Source organism: Adiantum capillus-veneris, chromosome 11 (genome assembly GCF_014529385.1).
Source record: "Adiantum capillus-veneris isolate H3 chromosome 11, ASM1452938v2, whole genome shotgun sequence".
NCBI lineage: Eukaryota > Viridiplantae > Streptophyta > Polypodiopsida > Polypodiales > Pteridaceae > Adiantum > Adiantum capillus-veneris.
In genome coordinates this window covers 55,436,563-55,446,899 of record NC_140941.1, presented here as the reverse complement: position 1 = coordinate 55,446,899, position 10,337 = coordinate 55,436,563, and the positions used below count along the sequence as shown (strand labels likewise).

At 42.9% G+C, this 10,337-nt stretch overlaps 1 protein-coding gene across 1 annotated transcript; it reads left to right on the top strand.

The window, feature by feature from the left end:
* The first annotated feature begins 7,307 nt into the window (after positions 1 to 7,307).
* LOC147447259 (uncharacterized) lies at positions 7,308 to 9,176 on the top strand. Its single transcript, XM_086524289.1, has 4 exons — positions 7,308 to 7,443; positions 7,522 to 7,704; positions 7,833 to 7,983; positions 8,715 to 9,176. The coding sequence occupies exons 2-4, from the start codon at positions 7,537 to 7,539 to the stop codon at positions 9,026 to 9,028; spliced, it is 633 nt and encodes a 210-aa protein (XP_086380415.1). The 5' UTR covers positions 7,308 to 7,443; positions 7,522 to 7,536; the 3' UTR covers positions 9,029 to 9,176.
* Positions 9,177 to 10,337: the final 1,161 nt, after the last annotated feature.

Here is a 10,337-nt window from a genome sequence, read left to right as displayed (position 1 = left end):
TCTTTTTTTGAAAGCTAACAATGTCAATATTCTGAGATGTACTAAAACATTAGATTTGTTTGGTTCTACTGCTGGCCTTCCTCTTAACTTGACAAAATTAGCCGTGATAGATATATCAGCAAGGGACTTTGATGCACTCATTTGGTCGGGGAAAGATATCGTGAAGGGCACATATTCAAAAATTTGGGCTATCCAATAGGTGTAGGAGTGACTCAGAACCAACTTTAGCATTGGGTAGTTGAGAAAGTGCACGTCAAAATTGCAGCCTGGCACTATACTCAATGGCCCATTCATGTAACAATCCACCATGTCGGATCATTTTTTGCAAGTCCTTGCATGTCGGCTCCTTCAACTACCAACCTCACACGATCCTCACACCAAAACCTCCTATTACCCTTGCCAACTACAACCACACCGCTTCTCCATATTTATGCGCATATAAACTTCTCGTCAAAATTCTCACACATCAGTTGATCATATGGGTAATACAAGAATTTGTGGACGCTGCATGCTATTGTTCAAAATGACAATTACCTTTTCCTTGTAAATGTGTCCAATCCATCGTGAGACTTTAAATAAGCAATACGACTATGTTTATTTTTTGTATAGTGAAGCCATTCCATCATGCCAGAGGATATTATCCACGATGTGGGCCTAAGTTTGGATTGTTGCATGTCGTTGAAGAGAGGTTGCAAAAAGTCACCCCATCAAAGTGATTGATCGCTCGGTTGACTTGTTATATTGTATTAAGGAATTCAGGAATACATCTGTATCCGATCTGAAGGATTAACAAGCTAAAATTTTCTTTGGTGTTTTAGTTTTCACAAGAGACTTTTCGTTTAAGAGCTTTAAAGGATTTTATTATTTTGTATGTTTATTATTTTGTATGTTGGTTGGACCTACTTTTTTATATGAAAGCTTGAAGGCATGGAGTGAGGACACATGACTAGTGTTCGGAAAAAGTGTGCCTCTGCTTAGCCTTGAGCTGGTTGCAAAATCAAAGTAGCCGGTTGAGGGGAGGGCAAGAAGGAGAAAAATTCGCTTAAAATACATGGAAAATAGGGTAATTTTACAAAAATACCGGTTAATATTGTAAAATTTCTGATTCGGATTTGTCTTGGAGGGATTTTTGAATGTTTGTGAAAATAATTTTTCCCGAACATTGCACATGACCGAGAAGTGTTTAGGGTTTTGGAGATCTTGTTGCCCAAGGTGTACTGCTTGTAGCTTGACAAAATAGAGTTTTTGGCTTTCTAAAAAGAAACCCTTAGCTAGTGTGGGAGATTTTCATTGTTTTCAATGCACGATGAAACTAACCTTTTATTTTACATTTTAACATGTATTTGCTTTTCTTGCATTCTATTGTTTTACAATGCTAAAGTGAAGTTTCACCTTGCATACATAACTTTAGCAAATTTTACACACATACATATATGTTTTTTTTATTTGCATTCTATTGTTGTAGAATGCTAAAGTGAAGCTTCACCTTGCATAATTCTAATACGTTCTACATTTCTTGCATTTTATAGCTTGATTTTAGCGGCCGCTAACGTTCGAGAAAGTCTCTTTCATTAAGCGACTGTTGATCGAGTAATTTTGAGATTTGTAAAATTTTTGAACGATTGTCTCACATATTTTATGGGTTTTTCTTTCGTTTACCATGGTTTACAGCTAGCTAGTCTCAATTTTCAATCGGCTCAAAACTAAGCTGAGGCAATCCTTCCCAAACACTGACACCAATTTAATTCAATCTAACAATTTTATCACTTTCTTATTGTTTTTGAAAGCCGTCGTGACTCTTACACTTGTTTTCCTTGCATCGTTGCACGTGACACTACTTGACTACTAGGTAATCAATCCATGCTAATTATTTCAACCTCAATACTAAAACTATCGACAAATCTCTTTGGCAAGGCCCACCAACCAAGCAAGACCAATTTGAGAGAATGTAATAGATACTTCCCCTCTCTCCCTCTCTCTCTCTCTATCTATCTATCTATCTATTGCTCTACTTTTATTATATTCATTTGTTTATATACATGATGGCTTGGAATCTCAGTATCTCCTTTCAAGGAGTACCTCACCATCCTTCCCACCATATTGTTCCTTGATAAATGTGTCCAATCCATCGTGAAACTTAAATTAAGCAATATGACTATGTTTATTTCTGTATTGGAAGCTTCCGTTTACCAATGCCATCCTTTATATCTACGCATATGATTGAGTGCCTAATAATGTAAAAGCGGAGAACATTATCCACGATGTGGACCTAAGTTTGGATTGTTACATGTCGTTGAGGCCATTCCATCCAACTATTGACACGGAATTTTTGCACTAATTTGGGATGTGCGCATAAATTCCTAGAGATAATAGCACATTGATACTTTCACTATAACGACGATCCGAATGGCGGTTGTTCAATGCTTGGTTTAAAGTGAAAGTCTTGCTTGATTTTTTAATGCGCTTTGCACACACACACACACAGAGAGAGAGAGAGAGAGAGAGAGAGAGAGAGAGAGAGAGAGTAATACAATGAAAGTGAAGAGTATATGTGTGAGTGTGTGTCTTTGTGTGTATAGAAGAGATAATAGAGCTTTTTTTGTTGGTCAAAGAGAGAGAGAGAGAGAGAGAGAGAGAGAGAGAGGAGACCTCTCCATCCTCCTTTGTTGACTTTGGTTTCATTATTGGCCACCCTATTTTCAAAATAGATATTATATTGCTTAAATAAATCAAAAGTGGATATCCATAGGAACAAAATCATGGAAAAAGAAGATGATCTTGACTCCGCCAATGCCAATGCTTGACCATAATGTATCCTCTTGACCATCCGTCCCACGACAAGCTCTCGTAAGACATTTCCCTCCAAGCTTTGAGTCTTCAAGTGGGCGTTCATCCGCGAAGCCACTTGACACCTTGTCGTCAAGTGCTTACCAAGAGAGAGGTGGACCAAAATTTGAAAAGCGACTCTCAACATATGATTGAACGCCTAATAATGTGAAATTAGAAGACATTATCCATGATGTGGTCGTAAGTTTGGATTGCCGCATGTTGTTGAGGCCATTCTATCATGCTATTGAGGCGGAATTTTTGCCCCTAATTTGGGATGTGCACATAAATTCCTAGAGGTAATAGCACACTGATACTTTCACTATAATGGAGGCCCGGAATGGCAATTATACAATGCTTGTTGTGTGTGTCGAGCTGTGAAAGTCTCGCTTGATTTTTATAACTCGCTTGGAAAATCTTACTCACTGGGTCCATTCCACAACCTATTAATTAATTAGAAGCAAAGATTCTTTCTCCCAGTATTGTCAAACTAACAGATCTGCCTTCGCCCCAGTTCTTGCGTGTGTCCTCTCTTCTTCTCTTGCGCCTGCACCACACATGCCCATATTCATGAGTTGCGTCCCCCCCTTCCTCTCCTTGCTACACAGCATCCCCTCGCGTCCCTCTTGCAGACACTGATCTAACGCATCGCCTCCAGATTAACAATTCCCTCCCCTTGCTACTTGTCCGCCATCACCAAGCACATCTGCATCCACCTGGTCAGGCTTGCCTTGTCGTGGTCATCGTCGCTCATCTACAGGATGCCTTCACATTACTTGCCGACGCTTTGCATCCCCTTCACTAAATTAAGGCTGTGTCTACAATCTCTGCACAAGCTCCCAAGTAGCTCGCACAGAGGCTGCTTGAGCTTCCATACGAAGACAGGGAGCTTGCTTGAGAGCTCACAAACATCAACCATGCAGTAAGTAATTTGTTACGAGAGAGAGAGAGAGAGAGAGAGAGAGAGAGAGAGAGAGAGAGAGAGAGAGAGAGAGAGAGAGAGCTCATGGCCTTGAGTTCGACTCTGCCTCATTTGCGACCATGAGGATGTGTTAATCCCATGGCCGGCAGAACTATGACCTGCAACCCCCCAGTCTCATTCGCGTCCTCGGTGTCCTCACCACCCTTACTTGCACCGGTGTGTCCTAGCTGATCTGGCATCGGACACACAGAACAAGGATGTCCTCATCGTGTACGCATCATGATAGGGTTACTTGAGAGAGACAGCGAGAGAAGACTCTCTCTGGCCGCACTGATAGAGAGAGAGAGAGTTCCCACTTCATGCACACGCATGCTCTCCAGACTCCCAAGCTCGTGAGCTCAAGCGCCCTCTCTGGGCCTTCCTACCCTCCACAACCTTCCATAAACATCCTCGCTACACAACGCTTCCTGCCCTTCACTCCCATGCCCGTCAAGCCACAAAATAATGCGGAAAAAATCCTATGTCTCTCTGCCCTGCAGCTCGTGACTCATGGAGTCAGCTTCTCTTTCTCTCCCCTCCACGTGCCATACCACTCTTTTTTCTGCACAAGGCTAGCTCCCACGAGCATCTCCTTGGATTCTGCATAATGAGAGCAGCTTCAAAAATTGTAGAGACATACTCACTGATCGAATGGTAACACTCGTAGATGATAGTCAATTGAGGGTTTGGAATCATCTATGGAAGTGCTTTAGCTCTCCAAAATTGATTTCTGTGTGAATCAAGGGAGAAGGTTACGTTTTTAAGGAGAGGTTACAAAAAGATGCAAAAAGTCACCATTAAAGTGATTGATCGCTCGGTTGAGGAAGTAAGGAATACATTTGATATTTGATCTGAAGGATTAACAAATTGGAATTTTCTTTGGTATTTTAGTTTGCACAAGAGTCTTTCATTTAAGAGCTTTAAAGGAATTTATTATTTCGTATGTTGGTTGGACCTACTTTTTTATATGAAAGCTTGAAGGCATGGAGTGAGGACACATGACCAAGAAGTGTTTAGGGTTTGGAGATCTTGTTGCCCAAGGTGTACGGCTTGTAGCTTGACAAAACAATGTTTTTTTCCTTGCACCTTTGCACGAGACGCTACTTGATTGCTAGATAAGCAGTCCATGTTAATTATTTCAATCTCAATACTAAAACTATCGACAAATCACTTTGGCAAGGCCCACCAACCAAGCAAGACCAATTGAGAGAATGAAATAGATACTCCCCCGCCTCCCTCTCTCTCTCTCTCTCTCTACTTATATTATGTTCATTTGTTTATATACAGGATGGCTCGAAATCTCAGTATCTCCTTCCAAAGAGTATCTCACCATCCTTCCCACTATTTGAACATGATGGAAATAGACTCGAGCTTGAATCCGACCGTGCTCAAATTGGGCTCTTCTATGTCAGGCCAAGGGCCACCCTGGAGGTCAAGGATCGGGGCCAAAGGCCCGGTTGCTGAAGAACATGGGATCCTAGGGGCAAGGCCTATAAAGGGAGGCTGGGTGGAGGATCGAGGCTAGGCAGTCCCAGGGTCTCACATTGGTATCAGAGCTCAGGGGGGAGAGGTATGGAGGAAGGGGCCCTTGTATGGCTTGTGCATCTCTCTCTCTCTCTCTCTCTCTCTCTCTCTCTCTCTCTCTCTCTCTCTCTCTCAAGTTGTGAGGGGGGAGATCGGACTGTGGGAAGCGATCCTTGCGCACAAAAGGATGGAGACTTGCGTCTTTCTGAGCGTGGTCAGGCTTGATGAATTCGTGCGGACAAGGAGGTGATATTCCGTCTCTTGCTCGCCTACGTTCAAGCTCGGTAATGAGAATCACGAGGGTTAACGACTTTCCTGCATCAAGTCACTGTTGTAGAAACGCCAAAGTATTTACACATTAATTTCTTAATTTCTTGGTTTGGTGGGTGCCCTAAAGCCATCCTAAGGGGCCACTCCCACAGGATTGGGTGCTCTCAGCCGCATGTATACACCATGCAAAAGCATACATTATGAACTTCATCGTTCATGTATGCATAGTAAAGAGAGCGATTAGCATCATCATTTTGCTATCAAACGTCTGCAGTTTCTACCATGGTTTTGAGAAACCATTCAAGTTCAATTGCAATAAGCTTTCCAAAGTTTATGGAAAGCAGCGGCGGACAGATACTAATTGGGATATTGTTCAATTATAAGCATGAGGAGTACTACAAGGGCTATGAGCCATCAAATGGACTCCAAGCTGCCACGAACACATCCATTATATGGCCATCGGGTGGATTTTTTGATAAGGGAATCAAAACTCCGATATGCAAGGCATTTTGATGTGTGTTTGAATTGGTCATCAGGTATTCTATTTCATTCAAGTTGGTTTTTTAATTGGTATGTGCGGTGTTTTACAGGAACCTACGGATGAGTCATCTGGGAAGACTGTCTGTAAATTGTGGAAAAAAACACCTCAGTACTGTCAGTTATCCAATGGGATGGGCAGATTAGAAAGTATAATTTTGTGCTAAAGGATATGAAAAGTGCATACATTAGCACCAATCAATTCAATTAGTAAGCATTTATTGTTCTAGTTGGAGTTTGTTTACCATAAGTTAAAGCATGTTTATGACTAGGTTTAGTCTCTTCATGTATAAGTCAAGTTCTCAACCTTGAACACTAGTTATGGTGCGGTTGTTTACTAATGAAATTTGAGAACAAGTCAAGGACTTAAACATGGCTGATGAGTTATGTCAGCAAGTTACTTTCATGAAAAGTGAAAAGAGGTACTCTTTCGGGTACATATTTGTTGTGATAACTCCTTTAGCATGCTCATGTGTATTCTAATTGGAGTCTACACACTATGATTGGATATGAATTGGTAGCACAAGATGGTTGCAAATGGACAACAATGTGAAAAATCAAGATGTTACTCTTGGTTTCATTGCACCTTCTACTGAATCGTGTTCCGATTAAGCAAACAGCTGGATCCATGAATGATGCCACTGTGGAAATCATTCGTGTATCATCACTCTTGTTTTCGAGGATGAAAACGCTTCTCCAAAGGGAAGTAATGTCAGGCAAAGGGCCACCTTACAGGTCAAGGACCGGCGGGACCAAGGGTCAGCTGTTAAAAGAGACGGGATCCTATGGGAATGGCCTATAAAAGGAGGTTGGGCGGAGGATCGAGGCTAAGCAGTCCCACAGTCACACATTCTAACCACTACAGCCATCACATCAAACTACAGAGACCCGCAGTCCTAAACATTAAAAAAATCCCCCCGCCCCCCCTCCCCCCCCCCAAGTCTGCGCAACCTTGCTACTCTTTTCCCTGGCTTAGCATGGCACCTGCAGCTCAACACATCTCCAACGCTTTCTCTTGTGTGTTGATGAGAACAAATATTCGTTTTTTCAAAAGTAATTTTTTTAAAAAAATGTGTCCGGCGAACTTACCGCATGAGAAAGTGTGCCTCACCTTGCCAAGGTGCGCCGCCACAGAGAGAGAGAGAGAGAGAGAGAGAGAGAGAGAGAGAGAGAGAACGTGGCATAGGGAAGAAAATGAAGGGCGTGGTTCCTCTCCTCGCCTCCGGAGGGGGGGACTTTGACACTCTGCTGAACGTGCCCGCTCGTCACGGCATTACTCTCGTGTTGCCCTGCAAACCTATATATCGCGGCCGCGAAAGCCTGGGGTGTCGATTATCTGCATTACAAGCTTTTGCTTACGCTACAGCTTATAGTATCTTACTCTCCTATTTCATCATTTGCAGAACCTCGTCAGCAATATGGCCTCCAGCACCGCCCCTAATGCTGTCGTGGAGGAGTTCTCTCAGCAGCAGATGGCCCTTCTCCTGCAGCTCAAGAAAACCGTGTCGACACACCCCTTCATGGACGCCGACGCATTGAGGGCTCTCTTGCAAGGAGCCAGGTTGGAGACTGCCGCGAACTTCGACGTAAGTACACTCACACACACTTTCTACAAACCCACGCAAAAAGATGATTGTAAGAGAGTTCTGTCTCTCTCTCTTCCTCTTCTTACTCAGCTGCCTTCATCATCATCGTCATGACCTCATTGTTGCAGGCTAAGGCTGCTCCTTACAAATCACTCACTCGCCCCGATGATAAAACCTCCCTTGGAGCACTAGAGGCGATAAAGGCTGCATGGGAGAACATCTTCACCTCCATGGAGACCAAAGCCTCGGGGCTTTACACCCCGCAGTCATCATCGACGGGTAAGGCTTTACTAGTATTGAAAAAGTTGAGTTTCAATGTCTATCATCGTGGTCCATCATAAGATTCCAAGAGCAATGCTCCTCTGTACTAAATCTCCACCAATTGCAAGAAGATTTAGAAATTTTCTCATGTAGGAAAACAGAGTCTTTCTCAGTGTTTTTCATACAATGCATAACATCATGAGCTTCTGCTCGAGAGGCACCGCATACCTAGCTATGTAGGATCAGGGGCAGAGGACCGCCGGCCCCCCGGGCGGTCCCCCCCCCACCGGGCCGGCGGTCCCCTGCCCCCGATCGTACCTAGCTAGGTATATGGTGCCTCCCTCAGAGAAGCTCATGATGTTGAGGTAAGTCACAATGTGGGAATTATTGTGAGAATTTATCCAAAACTTCTTGTGCAAGATGTTGAAGTTTGTGTTGTTAGCACTATTGGAAGAAATTTTCCTCAAACCACATGGGTATACTTATCTACCAAGTGGTTGGAAGGCAAGTTGTTACTCGCCTGCCCACACTAGACCGTGGGGTGGGTCTCTTGTACCTTGCCTTCCAACCCACCCACTAGCAAGTATGTGGTGTCTACCTAGTGAAAAGATCATCCTCCTAAGCACTAATATAGGAGATAAGCTCCTCATATTCCCCACGGGTTGTCACATCATTAACACGTTCAAGAAACACCCCACAAGCTTTGAGTGTAAGCATGCAGGACTAAAACTTTGAGTGTAAGCATGCAGGACTCTCCCCATCTTGGGCAACCACATTAGCAAAATGGGTACTCGAGGCGGCCATTGCAGCCGTTTTGTCGTATGTGATCGACAAGATCAGTGAGCTCAAATCTGGCGATGTCTATGATCTACTATGCAAGCTCCGTGATGCCTTGAATGAAATTCTCAACACGATTGATGATATATTTACTAATGCTTTTCGTGCCTTGCTCGACCTCGTGATTGCTCTCCTCCAAGATCTCATTCCTTTGGTTGATGAACCCTTGAAAACCCTCCTTGAGGCATTACTTTCTGCTGCAGAGGACCTAAGAGACTTGCTCTAGCTTTTCAGCCAAAGCAACAACAGGCCAGAAAAAGAGTTGATTTGAATTTTACTATATAGATGCTTATATGTAAGCCACACTATATCACGAGTTGCAAACAATAAGTGTACACCCTTGAAGTAATAAATAAGTTTTATTTTGATGTCTTTATTCTAGACTACAAAGTTACTCTGCCCATTGTTTTTGTGATCTCAATACATCTATATATCTAGTAACCCTCTTTGATAATTAAGATAAGAAAAGCCTTACCTTTGTTATATTTTTGATAGAATGTTTCACAAGAAGTTTTGGACAAATTCTATAAATATTTTCCACATTGTGACTTACCTCAACATCATGAGCTTCTGTGAGGGAGGCGCCGCATACCTAGCTAGGTATACGGTGCCTCTCGAGCAGAAGCTCATGATGTTATGCATTGTATGAAAAACAATGAGAAAGACTCCGTTTCCTACATGAGAAAATTGCTAAATCTTCTTGTGTTTTTATAGGGGTAAGAATCACCTGAATAATAATCCACGAGTCTATAGTCCCATCTCTCTGTGGCAAGAGTGGATCTTTATAAATCTCTCTACGATGTGGTCTTGTAGATTTGTAACTTTCAGCACATTGTGATCTCTTGGCTGGGATCTCCTTGGTTTCCTCTAGCGTGACCCCTCTTTGTATGGTAGCTGATAGTGGGCGTATAATCCTTTAAGGAAACTGTGTGAGATACAACTATCACAAGAAGTTTTGGACAAATTCTGACAATATTTCCCACATTGTGACTTACCTCAACATCATGAGCTTCAGTGAGGGAGGCGCCGCGTACCTAGCTAGGTACGATTGGGGGTAGGGGACTGCCGGCCCGGTGGGGGGGACCGGTGGTCCCCTACCCCGAATCGTACCTAGCTAGGTATGCGGTGCCTCTCGAGCAGAAGCTCATGATGTTATGCATTGTATGAAAAACAATGAGAAAGACTCTGTTTCCTACATGAGAAAATTGCTAAATCTTCTTGTGTTTTTATAGGGGTAAGAATCACTTGAATAATAATCCACGAGCCTATAGTCCCATCTCTCTGTGGCAAGAGTGGATCTTTATAAATCTCTCTACGATGTGGTCTTGTAGATTTGTAACTTTGAGCACATTGTGATCTCTTGGCTGGAATCTCCTTGGTTTCTTCTAGCGCGACCCCTCTTTGTATGGTAGCTGATAGTGGGTGTATAATCCTTTAAGGAAACTGTGTGAGATACAACTATCACAAGAAGTTTTGGACAAATTCTCACAATATTTCCCACATTGTGAGTTACCTCAACATCATGAGCTTCTGTG

What these genes read in the sequence shown, in the direction of transcription:
- LOC147447259 (XM_086524289.1), top strand. Translation starts at nt 7,537, where the DNA reads ATGGCCTCCAGCACCGCCCCTAATGCTGTCGTGGAGGAGTTCTCTCAG. An exon ending in AGACTGCCGCGAACTTCGAC is followed by an intron (nt 7,705 to 7,832) that starts GTAAGTACACTC and finishes TCATTGTTGCAG; the next exon opens with GCTAAGGCTGCTCCTTACAA. An exon ending in CCCGCAGTCATCATCGACGG is followed by an intron (nt 7,984 to 8,714) that starts GTAAGGCTTTAC and finishes GTAAGCATGCAG; the next exon opens with GACTCTCCCCATCTTGGGCA.